Genomic DNA, 16813 nt, shown 5'->3' with positions numbered 1-16813 from the left:
TGAGTTCAATTCAATTCAATTCAATTTTATTCGTATAGCCCAAAATCACAACAACAGTCGTCTCGATGGGCTTCGAAGTAAAACATGAACTCAAAAGGATCACGAATACAAAGAGTTCAATAGGAAAATACTAAAATGAACTAACAAACTGACTAAGCTATACTGGCATCCCTGCCCTTAGACCCCCCTTCGTGGTAAGGAAAAACTCCCAAAAAAAACGGATTCCGGAAAAAACAAAGAAACCTCAGGGGTGCCCACATGAAGGAGGGATCCTCCCCCAGGACGGACAGGCGATTTACCAGAAATCTTAGAGAAGAATTAACTTATCTAAATCTACCACTACATATATATAAGTCCAGCAGACGAGCTTCATCCAGCCGTGGTTGTGGGGACAGTCAAAGGCGCGAGTCGAGCCGGAGACAGGAACCACAGCCAGGTGTAGGAGCAGGAGCAGAGACGAGGTACTCGGTCAGGTACAGAGCAGAGACGAGCCAGAGATGAGCCTGAGACAGGATCCACAGCCAGGTGTAGGAGCAGGAGCAAAGGCGAGGTAGACGGTCAGGAACTGGAGCACGGATGAGCCAACTGGAATCTGAGTGAATTGTTGATGTGATTTGCACTTCAGGGCAACCATAGAGGACTCCTGTCTTTTAAAATCTGTCATTTTAGTACACAATCAATAAAAATATTAACAACAAAGAAAGAAAAATACTTTTTAATACTTTTACTATTAATACTACTAATACTTTAATACTTTACTTTTTTGTAAAGGACCATTCACTCCAAAAAAACAAATTGCATTTAACATGGTATTTTAACACGATTTTTCAGGAAAAAATGAAAAAACGCATAAGCAAGAATTTAGATTAAAAATTGAAACATACATTCAATCCTAACTGAATTTAGACAATAAAATAAACTGTGCTAAGGAACAAACAGGAACTCATTCCTGCCATCAGCCATCAGACTCTACAACTATGCTATGTGTGTACATGTATGCAAGAGTTTTTTTTCCCCTGTATATTTCGTATTTATTTAATGGTGGTGCTACTACAACTGGATTTCTCTCCGAGGATTAATAAAATTGATCTAATCCCTACCTTAATCTTGTAGTTTGAGTGTTCGAAAAACAAACCTCACAAAGTGATAAAACCACAAGTGTTGACATTTACAGCAATTTTTTATTAGGTTGCGGTTTTGGTATTTACAAAATCAGAAAATGTAAAACACAAAATGTAATTTAAGTTAAGTATGCTGGTGAAAGACAATAACAGTAAACCAGCAACATATTTGATTCATAACTGTTGACAGAAACTGTGGTTTCTGCATCTGCAGCATATAATGGTTGCATACATATATATCTGCATCAACTGTATGCTAAATTTGAGCGGCCTTACTCGTGCAGAACAATTCGATTACGCAGCACAACATTGCTCGCTATCGAGGTTATTACCAAGCAGAAAGACACAATTTAACACATGCATACAACACTGCAGCAAAACCCGGCTAGGACGCGATAAAGCTGCAACCTGATTAGACTTTGAGTTTGAAATTGAATGTAAAGTGGGGAGAAAAAGGTTGACTATCTTTCATATATTCTGTGATCCTGTAAAGCAGAGGAAAGATCAAAACGTTCAAAATTGTCTTCTCAGAGCTACACTGGATCCAGGGCATTACAGAAAAAAAAAACGTAAAAAGGTTTATTCAGAATAAAAGTACATTGTCTTTATGATTTCTAAATAACACAAAGGCTGTATATGTTTTTACAAGTTTAAATACTTAACCAAGTGTTGAGTGCTGCAGAGCAAAAAAAAGAGAACAACTAAGCACATTAATTCCAGGATTTTTTTTTTCTCTTGGTGCAGACAAACTATGACAATGGGAGGCCCATCCTTTTAGTCTCATGACCTGAAACATATTTTTCACCTTAGATCAGTGTTTCTTTTCTGTTCCACTGAGCATATCATTCTCTCTTTCCTGCTCCATTAATTGGTATGATAGACGACAGAGCATGTGAGGAGTGACAGCATATGTCAGCTACCTCTCAGGGGCTGAAAGCTCTGTCTAAATGGGGGGCAGCAAGTGGACCAGGTGAGGAGATGACCTATGTCACAAAAAGGAAAACTGTAGCAAGGCCTCCATAACTGAACGCTTCTGCAAAAAAAAAAAAAAAAGAAAAGTTTTTCTTCTTATAAATAAATTTTTATTTTTATTTTAAACGCTTTAATTTCGCATAATAATGATTCCAGTTTATCATGGTGTTGAAACTAAACATGGCATTAAAAAATTAAAGATAAAACAAACAATAAAACTTACATTTTAAACTATAAATAACATTCAATAAAATGAATCCACCTTTCAAGTAAAACCTATTTAGCATTTTTAGTCGATTACTTTTCTCTTTTCACGCCTTTTTTTAAACACTATTTTATTTTTATCACGTCAGTTTTCTCTCAGTTCTTTTTTGGAAGCCTTGCCCTTTCGTGTGCTGTGACAGTGCCAGCTCTTTGGCATTGAAAGTAAAAAAAAATAAAAATTCTCTAGAGAAAACATGTTTATTACGCTGAAAGAAGATTAACATGGCTGTCTGACTTTAACCTAGACCAGGGGTCTGTAACCTTGAGCGTTAAAAGAGCCATTTTGGTTCAGTTTCTTACTGAACAAAACCCAACGAGAGCGAAGTCGCACTTTTTGTTTAGAAAATCCAATTTATTGATATATTTGTGGCCATCGAGACTTTCACTTATAAAGTGTAGCTTTTAAAAAATGTACAATAATTGAATTACAACTGTTATATTACTAATGTATAACTTTTGACAACAGCAAATACAATTTCCTTTCAAAATAAAATTCATCCTGTGTCAAATAAGATCTGACCGCAGATAATTTACAATTATACTTTAAGAACTTTGTCTCTAAACAGCAACTAGACATTAGGTGAGAATATGACTTTTAAGTTATTTTAACAATAAACCAATCTTATATCTAACCCTTTACCATCTGTTTGCTTAGTTATCTGAGATGAGTGCATATTGGAGGAATTGTAAAGTTCTTAGTGCCTCTTTATTTAGTAAGCATTGGTTAAAAGAAAATTACTCATGTAAGATTACCTCAGTTTAAAAATCTAAAAATAAATGCTAACACATGTAATATTTGTTCAAATTGTTAGCTTTTTTCTTCAAAACCAAAGAGCCACAGTGAAGGGATAAAAAGCCACATGTGGCTCTGGAGCCTCAGGTTGCAGACCCTTGACCTTCACTGTAGAGTTCAGGCTCACTTGTTTTGCTGGATCACAGGTTGGATCACACATTTCAACTCTTAAATATTTTATTTTTATATACAGTTATTTGTATAATTATATTATATATATTATATATAATATATATATTATAATAAACAAAACCGTGAATTTAACACCGCTATGATGCATCAAATGCAAAGCAACAGTGATTTTGAGTAATTAATAACATTTAAAAAGTAAAATATTGAAATGTTGGTGTCTTTTTGAAGATTTGCTATTTTCCATTTCTTTTTTAATCCAAAAGTAGCAGCCCTCAGGTCAGTGTTGTATGATTTAAGACCACACCTTTCAGTGCAGCTACTGAAGAGTCTTTGTGAGTGCTGCTTTCCAACAAAAAGAGAGCTTCACTCACCCTGCACCCTGCCTAGAGTGAGTGATTTGATGCTGTTGAATTCCATGTCAGATGTCAAGTTGAAGTCCTCTCTGGCGTTTTGGTCAACCTGAAAGATCAATTATCTCAAACACAGCCTGAGAACAGATACAGAGGCAAGGACAGAGTCCTTACTGTTGAGTGTGTGAGTCAAGGACACCTTCAACAAGCAATTCTAAAAAATAAAAAAAAAGCAAGAAGCTGAATAATTTCACTTTTTAGCTTCAAAATTAAGTAAAAATAAATGGTCAAATAAACAAATGGACAACCTGTACTTGACACCAAGTACAGGTTGTAAAAAAGACACTATCTGTGAGAGACAGAATGTAAGAAGAAGAACCTAGGAAATCACAATATGGTTTAAAATAATTTATTTGTATAATAGGAAGCCTGAGCAGAGGACGGTTGCTTCAACAAAGTGCGGTAAAAAGTGATAATGCACACTTCGAAGGCCATTAACCCGCTTATACCATGGTCACTTACAAAAGAAATAAATAACCAGTTTTTAGTCCTTAATTCTTGTTTTATGATCGACCAACCACAGGCAGAGCTGAACAGGTGTTTATATACACAATGAATACATGAGCACCCTAACATTCAACGCAGTGATGCAACACAGACTAAAGTGTGAATGCGGAATTACATCCAGTAGCTGAAGGTTCCTTCTCGTCACTTGTAAGTGGTAAGTGATCCCATAAAGCTCCTCTCTTTGTCACACTCTTTGGCTGAACAGCAGCCAAAACGAATGACTGCAGCTAATGTGAGCCAAGGAAAAATAGAGTCACATTATGGAGGCATTTTTTTTCCTCCGCTTAACAAATGTTTGGGTGCAGACTAACTAGAATAGGAGCATGAGGCTGTCACCACCAGTTACACGTTGTAATCAGTTTTATTGTAAAATGTAAAACAGGACATTTATCTTAAGATGATTTTGGACAATGCAACACCTTAGTTATCAAGTCAGCTCAATTTTTGGAAACATTAACTGATAGTTTAACCAGTGGCGGACAGTCACGGCCTTCAAGGCCTTCTCTGAAGGCCTAAAAAATATCTGAATCATGTGTTAATTATATTTTGTCCATGCATACTCATTAAATCATTCCAAATGGTCTGTCCATTCTCTTTTACTATGTTTATGATGATTATGCTGCTTCCTGACAGACTGAAGGCCCAGATGTGTAATGCACGGTCTACACTGAGTTTAAGTATTTAAATAATGTGACAAAAACTGGTGAAGACAAAATTATAGGTTTAGAATTAAGTAATGGGAAAGTCTGGGCAGTGAGTTATGGCAGTTAAAGGGTAGAAAATGCAAGTGTTTACCTGAACAGACACCTTGGTCGCATCCCGCCTGACGGTCACTGTGTGCCAACTCCCATCAGCCAAGTTAGAGACTCTGCTGTTTAACACCTCTGCGTCTCTGAGGCTGTGCAGCTTGTACCACAGCTCCAAATTATCTTTAAAAACATGATACATTGCATCAAACTATAAAAAAATAAAATAAAAAAATCTCTGGAAAAAAGATATTCATTTTCCTTTTATTCTCTCTGTGAGGCTGAACATTAAAAATAAATGTAAGATGACAGCCATCTTTAAAAACATGATACATTGCATCAAACTATAAAAAAATAAAATAAAAAAATCTCTGGAAAAAAGATATTCATTTTCCTTTTATTCTCTCTGTGAGGCTGAACATTAAAAATAAATGTAAGATGACAGCCATCTTTAAAAACATGATACATTGCATCAAACTATAAAAAAATAAGATAAAAAAATCTCTGGAAAAAAGATATTCATTTTCCTTTTATTCTCTCTGTGAGGCTGAACATTAAAAATAAATGTAAGATGACAGCCAGCTGACTCCCATTGGAAGATTGGTTGTTGGGTGGTTAAATTAGGAATACCAATTAATTAATAACCAATTATTCAACGACATAAAGGCATGTGTACTACCCAGTTATAAGTGCAGCTATATTCTTAAAAATTAAAAGTTGGACATTCAAGATTGGCACTTTAATTTTCAAGCTTAAAATTCATAAATAGAAAGCATCTCTTGACCTAAAAAGGCAAAGTAGCCTCTACATGCTCTGCATACTTCATCGCCACTGTGCATACTTCATCTTCACTCCAATTGGACAACACATTAACTAATTTATAAATAATTTGAAGAAAAAAATGAAACAGTGCCTGCAAAAGTTGGCCCTTGTACTACCCAATGATTTTGCACTACTTATACAACCCATTTTCATAAAGATTACATTTAACCAAGAACAGTTGAACTTTTCTTAATTAAATGCATTCTATATGCAAATGGCCTGTTACATATTTGAAAAATTTAAATCTACACATATTTATAGCTTCATAGCTATACAAATGTATATTTTTCCATCTTTAAGGACAAATAACTTTGGAAGTGATTCAATAGTGTGTTAAGAGAGAGGCTGCATAGAGAAGCACTGCTGAGACGAAGCTATTCTGGGAGGAACAGGTTTATTGTTCACATTTAATAAAGCTCCTACCACCTCTTGCTCTTGTAACATTTTCAGCGTTTGTTTCTCCTGCGACAGATTTAGTAAATATGTGTGAAGGATTTTTTTGTTTGTTATTTTTGTTTAAAAACCCTCCCATACTAATGCCCATGCAAATATTTGTCTAAAATTCTTAGGCAATAATCATGTTTCTCAAAGACGTGATGCCCCACAATCAAATTCCAGCTTTAACCATCTAAAAGCAAGTTTTTTTTTTTTTTTTGTGCCAGAATTAAAATGGCGCCACACTCTTATTCTGCGAATAAAATATTGGTTGACATTTGTAAATATCGATAATTTACTTTATCAATAAAAGACAGTTTGAGGAGTGGAAAGGTAAATTTCCCCCGTTCCATTAAACTGACTTGAAAGAGAAAGCAGTAATGATTTTCTATACATATAGAGTAGTGCTCACTCATGAGTGCAAATCCTTTTACCACACCTAGAAAATGTATGTTATGGGACGTTAAAGGACACAGAATTAAATCTTTCTAACAAGTGCACACATGCGTGTTAGAGATGAACACATCATGGATCACAAATAGCCCATTAGGTCTAGTGAAAGGGACTCAGAGGAAATGTAGTAATGGGAAGGACAAAGGTAAAAATGATTCTTTGCTTATGCATTAGGAAATATACCATTGGTCCACGTTTAAAACGTTTTTTAATCAAGGTTAATAAGTACAGAGTTTGCTATTAATAACAGCAAACAGATTTGACTTAAATTTGCAATGTTATAGTTTGATCAATTATTTGAAACAATTTGAGACCGTGTTCATTTCTGAAATTCTTTCATTTGAAAATGCATAATTTGTAATACTGAAAAATGGCTGTCAGATAAGTGATTTCAACTGAAAAAAATAAAGATACAAGTATTTAAAATCAAATAAAAATCCTACAGTAAAATCTTTCTGAAAACAATTTTTTACCTAAAAAAACATGATTACTTCAAAGTCAAACAGGTTTATACATCTTGTGGATTTATTATTTTATGTTTTGTTTTTTATTATGTGTAGAAACTACTGTAATAATATTAATATTTCTAAAACCCAGCCCTAGCTAAAAGTGACAATTGGTTCTCAATAAAATAAGTAGGATCACATTAATTATCGTTCTTAATCACTTTATCGGTCTCTTTTTACCATTTTATCGTATTAAATTTAGCTTTTTGTCAGAATAAAATTGTAATTTATTGTGCCTCCTTAAATGTACATGTTTTCACTGCTGGCAGAAAGAAAAAAAACCTTTCTGTAAATACAAAGAGTTTTTTTTTTCCGTTTTAAACTTCTCTGTCTAAAAACTAAAGAGATATAAGACAATCCGATGTCATGAATGTTGCATAGTACAAATATTTTTCGTTAAAACATTTTGTGACACCTAAAAAACACGATTGAATTGAATTGAAACTACAGGTGTCACTTATTTATCTAATACATTTGAGCTGAGATGGTTTCTTTCCCTTACTAACATTCAGATACGGAGGTAGTACCACTAAAACAGAAGATGCTTTCTGGAATTCTTGTTTTTTAGGGTTGGAGATCAAATTTTTGTTGTCATGATGAACTCTACAAGGTATTGCTATACGTAGCTTTTTATTATTATTGTAATTCATATAGCTTTTTTGCACACTGCTGTGCTTGCAATATTTTTTATTTTTAACGTAAATGCTAGATTGGGGGATTAAACCACCGAAAGAAAAGCTCATCAACACCTTAGTGTGGGGTGAAATGGAGAACAAATCAGCTGTTTAACAACTTATAGCATTTTAACAGACCACAAAAAAATCAACTAAAATAATATTCAGAAAAAAATGCAATCTAAACTTGTCATTTAAAAAAAAATCTAAATGTTCTTTGATTAATGAATGCAGAGCAAGGGCCCTGTATGCAAATGGTGTTAGTCACCATGAACGGCTTCTCTGTGCAGCAGCCACATTTCAAAGTGCATAACAAAGACCTTCTGTTGGTGAGACAGAAACTTCTCAATAAAGTTAGACTGAATTTATTGTCAAGAGAGCATAAACACAAATTGGATTCAAAGTCTGCAGCCTGCCATGCTTCTCTCACTATTACTTCTGTCTTCAGCAATAACACATATCTGTGCGATAGCAGTCAACCCCTGGTATACAACACACACAAATAAAAACAACCTGAAATATGGGAAATTTCAATGCGATAACTATGTCAACCAGAAGAAAAAAGCTCCTGCTTAAAATGCAATAATCTACAAGTGCAAGAGATAACACCTTTTGCCTCATTTAGTTGGAAAACAAGGCAACACGAAACAATTGAAAAATTGAAATGAAAGAAAACAAGGGGACCATCTGAATTATGCAGAAAACAGAGGAAATGATGAATTAACTTCACCGAACAAACACACTCACCATGTTTATTGATGAGAAGTATCAGATACTCTCTGTAAAAAGAGCTGACGTAGAGCAGCAGAGCTGGACTGTGAGTGGTCCTGAAGCTCATGGAGATATTTTCTCTGGTCAGTGTGGTGTCCGACTGCAGGGATCGGGGCGGGATCACAGGTTTTCTCTTCAGTAGTTCACGGGGCTCCTTGAAGATGTAAATGATGGATGTTGTTGACTTAAAGTTGGCTGAAACCTCTGACAGATAGAAAAAGAAAGTTTGAGCTGTAAACAAATAAAACGACAAAATAGGTTTCCATACATTTGCATTCCTTCACCTCAAAAAGCCCTTGAAGACTGAGCTACACTATTGACAAAACTCTTTTAGAAAATGCAGATGGAGACAATAATATATGGATGACTGCAGCACAGAAAATATGTCACACAAATACATGAAAAAAAATCAGAACTTTTTGAGTAAATACAACAATTATGAATAAACAGAAAACGACATAATTGTCTCTTTTTTATTATTGTCTCTTAACAAAATCATTAAACGAAACTGATAAAAAAAATTCTATTTTCCAAAAATTAAGGAACAAGAACATGTGGAGACGACTGCGATACCGAAAATCTACTATAATATTCCCCTTTATGAAATTAAAATACAAAAATATTCCAAAAAAAGGACATTCAAATGAAACCAACAAAAAGCGTGATTTCTCTGTATGATTTATATTCAATTAGCAAGAATTTTCAACAACTTTATTTAAAAAAAAACAGACAAAAGTTGGTACACATCTTTATTCTTCAAAAAAATATAAAAATAATAAAAGCAGTTAAAATAATTAGAAAAAAATTAACTGGCAAAATTATCTATTTAGTTTTGTTAAACTCCTTTTTTATGTTTTTGAATGTTTATTAAAAACTGCTTTGATATTTTGTTCATTGAATTTATAGCCATTTCCTCTAATTTAAGTTTTTCTTAACTTTTTATTCTTTTTAACAGTAAAAATACAAACAATAGTTCTCTTATTATTTTTTAATAAGAAAAAGAAAAAATATGATATTTTTATAGTGTAATAATTACTTGTATCATAATTTCACCTTTCTATATAGTGTTAAAACACCTTGTCTGCATGAAAGAAATGCATGGATAGAAAACGCCATTTCCAGCTGCTTCATAAATGAGACTGCATTTCACGGAAAACGGTTAACTGTTTGGCATTCAAACTGTTTCCTGGCTGCCTCTGCGCTGCATTTTATTGTGTCTAAATCTTCCACATACTGGGTCTAAAATCACAGTAAGCTCTGCAAATGGGTGTGAAAAGTTTGTGCAGGGTTGATTGTAAACCAGAGAGGAGCTCACTGCAGACCTTTTACCAACCAAACAAAATTCAGTCTGGATAAATCATGGTGACAAGCTGGTCCTTCCTTAACTGGTTTTGAAAATACTTTACCAAGGTTGAAGATTAAAAAAAGGCACATTTTTGCCAAAGTAAATTGGCTGCGTTTTTTTTTTTAAACATCATTTATCAACAAGCTCATGCCAATTACAGCACACCTGTGAAGAACATATGCAAAACTAATTAGCAAATGTTAATGAATGAAGCAATTTGTGCTTTCTGCTGATTGCCTGCAAAAGTATCATGTTGTTAATTCAAAGTATCAAAAAAACCTCTCAAAATGGAACCTGGTGTGCTTGGATTTAATAAGGCTGAACGCCTCCTGTGGACTTGTTCTGCCTTTTTTAAGAAAGCTATTTTTAACCACACATTAAGCAACTCCGTCATGCTCATGTTACAAGATGGCTGTCTCTCAGTCATTAAAAAGGCAGTTCCTACAACAAAATGTTCATTACATAAAGTAAACTTGTTTAATGACCACAATAAAAGAATGTGCTCCACCATGTGCAAAGGATAAAAACTGAAATAAGTTGGAAAAATATATTGAATTTCAATTTCCAATTTTGAATGAAAGTCACTAAGAGAATGTCCGCAAAAAGAAATATTACTCAATGTTTTCTATTTATGTTTAAATTATACTACAAGTCTTCTGGAGTTTTCCGCAAATGTGTCAAATAAAAAAAAGGTAATATTTTGGTATGTTTCCTGGGAATTTTGCTGCTGTTGTTTTTTTATCCATTCATGTCTACTTTGGGTTTTTGTTCTCATTTGCTTCTGTCTGAATTCATGTGATTGGATGTGGTTACTACCCAATATGTTAGTCAGATTACTTATTTTGATAGAATACAGTGATAATTTCATTTCTTTCCTTTTGATTTGGATGTTAGAGCCAAAAACAATAAGAAAAAGGGAAACTGTTTTGGTGTTTCCAACAGCATTTTTCTCATGATGGAGGAAAGAAAATGAAGATTAAGATTGCATTTCTGACTATTTCTTTATACAAATCATGGTGAATCAGGAGCAGACAAAAAAAAGGTCATTTAAAAAGCTCGTACAAACTAAAAATTAGCAGGCAACAAGCTCCCTGCACTGCTCCATTCTGATGCATCCACTTGTAGACGATTAGATTCATGTACGGCTTTGTTTTTCTCTCCCAAGCTGGCATTTGACTCTAAACTGTACGGCTGGATAGCTTCACCGTTGCTCGCAATTTCTGTTGCACCACTAAAGTTAGATTGGGATTGTGAGGGGCTGTAAACTAACAGGAGAGAGTGCAAACAGATGGATGATGGGAAGTGGAAACAGACTCACACCAACAGTCCCACCCACATAAGGCAATTTTGTTGGTGGCACTAACTCCTACCGATCTGCAGACACTATGTCTTAGAAAACGAAACAGGTTTTTTTTTTTTTTTTTGACCTAGAAACAGCATAATCATAATTTAAAGACCACTGGGAACGCTTTTATAAAAAAAAAAAAAAAGAAAAAAAAATCAAAAGAGGATTGGAGTGGGACTGAAAGATTCAAACGTTGAGGTGTTTTAGGAATTAAGAGAGGATTCTTTTTTCCTTTTTGTTCTCCTTTTGCAAATGTGAACAGTGTGGTGCAGTTGATGTGGACTCTAAAGCTAAGGTTGATATTTTTTAAAAATCACAAGTTTGGAGGTTAAAGCTTGAATTAGGTTTTGACCAGACTCTGTTTTCTTTGGAGGTCAGGAGCAATTTTTGCATTTCTATACTTCTTCTCCCCCACTCCCAAAAAAAATGCAAAAACAAAGAGAAGTGAAGTTCCCTGCATGGACAAGCTTGTTTTGGCGTTTTGTCTTTAAAACTAATATTGTTTGAACTCATTTTACAGCAGCTTTCTTATTATCCTGAGTTATGTTACAATCTGCAGCTGACCCTCTTCTGTCTCTTCATTAAAACAAATGTCAGAAAACCTAAAAGACAATGGTTGTTTTGTTTGAGCAAAGTTGAGTGCTCTGCTTTACATTTCTTAACCTTTTAGGTCCAAATTAAAGTGCATCAATCATTTGTTAGTCACCCAGATTGATTAAATGTCGACCCAGTCTGAGAAAATTTAGGAGAACGGCACAAAAGATCCGTTGGCAGAGATCACAGATCATTACATCATATGCAGGAGTGATATAAAAGGTTAAATGAAAATGTTAATTTGAAAGAAAATCTATATGAAATGGTGGTTTTGATACTGCCTCAGGTGTCATCATTGAACTTGTCTGGGAATCTTGATTCCTAGAGTTTTGCTTCGTTTTAAACATAAAAAGGCAAAAAGATATTTAAAGGAAAAAAATGACTTTAAAACAAAGTTCATCAAACAAAATATTACATTTAAAGCTTTATTTTATTAGGTGAATTCTCTGGATGTAAAGCATGTTCAGACTGATTTTTCACAGTAGAATATAAAAAAAATGCAGAATTGTTGGCGTTTTGAGTGGAACTGAAATGACGGCTATAGAGTCAAGCGTAAAACAAATGATAACAAAAGATAAAGAGAACACAAGTGCTTGCGCTTCTAAAGCATTTCTTTTTCTGATTCAGGAGGAAATACAAAGAAAAATACGAGCTGAGATTCCTCCCACGTGTTTTTGGAATTTCTTTTAATAAGTACAGTAGATGTATTTTTTAAGGTGTACAGCAACAAGTTTTTTTTTTTAGCATTTTCATGAAGTTTTAAAGTTTTCGTCCTTTACTTCTCCCATCATATTCTGCGGCGATAACATTTCCCCCATTTTCTTTGCCCTCCTTAGACATAAGAATAAATTGAACTTTATGCTAAATTAGTCTATCACCTTCTCTGCACATTAGAATTACACTTTAAGGCAGCAGCGGGGATAAAAAAAAAAGACAAAAGGCAATTTAAACTTTCAAAAGTGATTTCTTTTTCATTTTTAGATGATATTCGATGTCTTGCAGAGACTTTATTTCCACACTTTTTGAACTTTCCGTTTTAAAGTATTCTGTCTGCAGGCTGTTGGGTCTTGTTATGTGTGAATGGATGGAAATCTAATAATTTAAATCAGTATTTTCCAAAAGTTTCAGAACATTTTACATAAAAGGCTAGAAAGTCTCTATTCTGTACCTTTGTGACAGAAAGCTCCCGTGTAGGCTGTCGGACTGCAGTCACAGGAGAACCCTTGGTTATGTTCCACACACCGACCCTGGTTCTGGCAAAGCGTGCCATAGCTGCTGCAGTGACCTGGGCAACCGGAATGGACTCCAGGGGTGATCTTTGCCCTTTCCTCCAGGTCCAGAGTGACTCCGTTCAACTGCAAAGAGCGAATGCAGCCCAGAAAGCCTCTTTGTCTGGATGCAGTGCCTCCTGTCAGCAAAAACACAAGTTTATCGATTAATTGAATTGAATACATTTCATATTCATCCTTGGACTTAACGTTGGTGTCAAAAAGATTGCGGTAATGAGGCAAAATGCTGTAGCAAAGTTCTTGTTTGGCCTCAACATTCAACTACCGTATTTTCCGGACTATAAGTCGCACTTTTTTTCATAGTTTGGCAAGGGGTGCGACTTATACTCCGCAGCGACTTATATTAGAAATAAATTGAAATAAATACATTGTTAACCCTCCTGTTATGTTCATTTGTGAGGAACAGAGATGATGTTTCTGGGTCAATTTGATGTATGAGGTATGTTAAGTGTTAAGAGGATGTTAAGTGACTCAGAGAATCAGCAAACCTTTTTTTACAGTAAGATCTTGAAGGCTAACAACTTAATATTCTATTTTCCAATGATTTCATAGATTCAGAAATGCAATAAAAGTGACAACTGTTTCTACAAATACAGGATGAAAACAGAGTAGTAGTTAGCCAATGATGCTTCATGAAAGGAATAAATAAATAAGTTTGAGAAAAAATTACTGTGAAATTATTAGATAAACAGTCTGCTATGATTGTGTCATATAAGGTTGTGAAAGTTAAAATGCGACTTATAGTCCAGTGCGACTTATCTGTGTTTTTTTCTACTTTATAATGCATTTTTGGGCTGGTGCGACTTATACTCCGGTGCGACTTATAGTCCGGAAAATACGGTAAGTGTTTGCATGAATGTCTACATGCTGCTGTCGAGGCTTTGAACAGGTGTATCTGCCTGTTTGATTAGCCATATGCTGCTGGATATTTTAACTATGTAGTGAAACAAAGATGGTTTTTAGACTTTAAAAATAAAATTCTAATTTTAACCATTTTAGGATGCAGCACAAAACCGGCAAACCATATTTCTTCCTAACCTTCAAGCTGAGTATGTTTCATTTTATATTCATAAATCCAAGTGCTTTTCATCACAGATTACAGTCGGGAGGCTATTGCCTCCACAGTTTGGCTTCATAAAATGTTTAACCGAATCAGCTTTCCATGTTAAAAACAATACCATCTCATTGACTCCAGTTCTCTTCAAAAACAAGGAAAATATATAAGAATGAAGTTGTTAAATGTATTTGACATTTTGTCACTGACTTTGCATCTATATTAGACTTTTACACAAAGCTAAAAGACCAGCAGAACACTTCTAAAGAATGAAATGTCTGATCAAGTTAAAGAAACAGCACAAAGGGACATTTGGACACACAAGTCCTTGTTTGAAAAGTAATTTTCAAAAACAATAAAAATTAGTGCAGTATTTAACTATTTTTACTTAAAAATACTGTGCTTTTCAAACTAAAATCCCAAATTTTCCAGATGCATAAAGTTGACACACAGAGGCAAAACTTAAACTTGGTTCCAACACAACAGTCACCATTAACACACAATTGATCAAAACTGAAGACACTTGTTGCAAAACAACTGCAGTGAATATAAGAACAATTCCAGATCAACTGAGCAGCTTTTCAAAGATGGATAACAGAGCAAAGACCCTGTACCAAGACCCGCACCTGCACCAAAAACTGAACCCAGACAGAGGACAAGAACTTCTGAAGAGATCCAGGTCGTAGTTATTGACCAAATGTTGGTTTATAAAATGACCATGAGGAAAGCAGATCAAAAGATCAACCCTTAACTCAGCAGGTTCAAGTAGTTTTTTGCCATAATTCATATGGACATTCAATTCAATTTTAATTATATAGCCCAATATCACAACCCAGTTGTCTTAATGAGTTTCACATCGATAATTGTACAAAAACACAAAACCAATAATAAAATACAATAGCTGATTCTTCTTTCTCTTTCGGCTTTTCCCATCAGGGGTCGCCACAGCGAATCATCCTTTTCCACCTCACTCTATCATGGACATCTTCTACCCTAACATTAGCCAACTTCATGTCCTCTGTTAAGACATCCATGTATCTCCTCTTTGGCCGTCCTCTTGCCCTCCTGCCAGGCAGCTCCATCTCCAACATCCTTCTACCAATATATCCACTATCCCTCCTCTGAACATGTCCAAACCATCTCAGTCTGGCTTCTCTGACTTTGTCGCTGACACAGGCAACATGAGCCGTCCCTCTGATGTACTCGTTCCTTACCCTGTCTAACCTGGTCACTCCTAAGGAGAACCTCAACATCTTCATCTCCGCTACCTCCATCTCAGCCTCTTGTCTCTGTCTCACTGCTACCGTCTCTAACCCATAGAGCAGAGCTGGTCTCACCACTGTCTTGTACACCTTTCCTTTGAGTCTTGCTGGCACTCTTCTGTCACACAACACTCCTGACACTTTCCTCCAACCGCTCCAACCTGCCTGCACTCGCCTCTTCACCTCTTTTCCACAATCCCCATCACACTGAACTGTTGACCCCAAGTACTTAAACTCCTGCACCTTCTTCACCTCAGTCCCCTGTAACCTAACGCTTCTACCTTGATCCCTCTCGTTCAGACACATGTATTCTGTCTTACTACGACTGACCTTCATACCTCTTCTTTCCAGAGCAAACCTCCACCTCTCTAGCTGTTCCTCCACCTGCTCTCTACTCTCACTGCAAATTACAATGTCATCCGCAAACATCATTGTCCAGGGAGATTCCTGTCTTACCTCGTCTGTCAGCCTGTCCATCAGCATAGCAAACAAAAAAGGACTCAAAGCTGATCCTTGGTGTAGTCCCACCTCCACCTTGAACTCCTCTGTCTGACCTACAGCACATCTCACCACCGTCATACTTCTCTCATACATGTCCTGAACTACTCTGACATACTTTTCTGCCACTCCAGACGACCTCATACAGTACCACAGCTCCTCCCTCGGCACCCTGTCATACGCCTTCTCTAAATCTACGAACACACAATGCAGCTCCTTCTGACCTTCTCTGTACTTTTCCATCAACATTCTCAAAGCAAAAATGGCATCAGTGGTGCTCTTACGGGGCATGAAACCATACTGCTGCTCACAAATCTCCACCTTCTTCCTAAGCCTGGCTTCCACTACTCTTTCCCACAGCTTCATTGTGTGGCTCATCAACTTTATTCCTCTATAGTTGCTGCAGTTCTGCGTGTCACCCTTGTTCTTAAAGATTGGGACCAGAACGCTTCTCCTCCATTCCTCAGGCATCTTCTCACTCTCTAAAATCCTATTGAACAACCTTGTTAGAAATTCCACTGCTGTCTCTCCTAGGCACTTCCATACCTCCACAGGTACGTCATCAGGACCAACGGCCTTTCCGCTCTTCATCCTTTTCAGAGCCTTCCTAACCTCATCCTTTCCAATCTCTGCTACTTCCTGCTCCACAACAACCACATCTTCCTCCCTTCTTTCCCTGTCATTTTCCTCGTTCATCAGCTCCTCAAAATACTCCTTCCATCTTTTCTGTACACTCTCTTGGGTTGTTAGAACCTTTCCATCTCTGTCCTTAATCACCCTTATCTGTTGCACGTCCTTCCCATCTCTGTCTCTCTGTCTG

The 16813-nt window shown here is 35.8% G+C and overlaps 1 protein-coding gene across 8 annotated transcripts in view; it reads right to left on the bottom strand.

The window, feature by feature from the left end:
• LOC105357257 (contactin-associated protein-like 4) overlaps positions 1-16813 on the bottom strand; it is a 137580-nt gene that overhangs the window by 4126 nt on the left and 116641 nt on the right. For 7 of the 8 annotated variants that reach the window (XM_078946058.1, XM_078946056.1, XM_078946060.1 and 4 more), the window contains 4 exons: positions 13059-13298; positions 8583-8810; positions 4995-5128; positions 3654-3741 (listed from right to left, as the gene is read on the bottom strand). In XM_078946058.1, coding sequence (XP_078802184.1) covers positions 3654-3741; positions 4995-5128; positions 8583-8810; positions 13059-13298 — 690 coding nt within the window. Of the gene's footprint in view, positions 1-1990; positions 2155-3653; positions 3742-4994; positions 5129-8582; positions 8811-13058; positions 13299-16813 lie in introns of those variants that run through there. The other variant, XM_078946061.1, reaches the window with a different exon arrangement.

Source organism: Oryzias latipes, chromosome 4 (assembly GCF_053564925.1).
Source record: "Oryzias latipes strain Hd-rR chromosome 4, Olatipes_Hd-rR_3.1".
Taxonomy (NCBI): Eukaryota; Metazoa; Chordata; class Actinopteri; order Beloniformes; family Adrianichthyidae; genus Oryzias; species Oryzias latipes.
The sequence above is the reverse complement of the archived record's forward strand: the minus strand, read 5'-3'. Positions and strand labels throughout refer to the sequence as shown.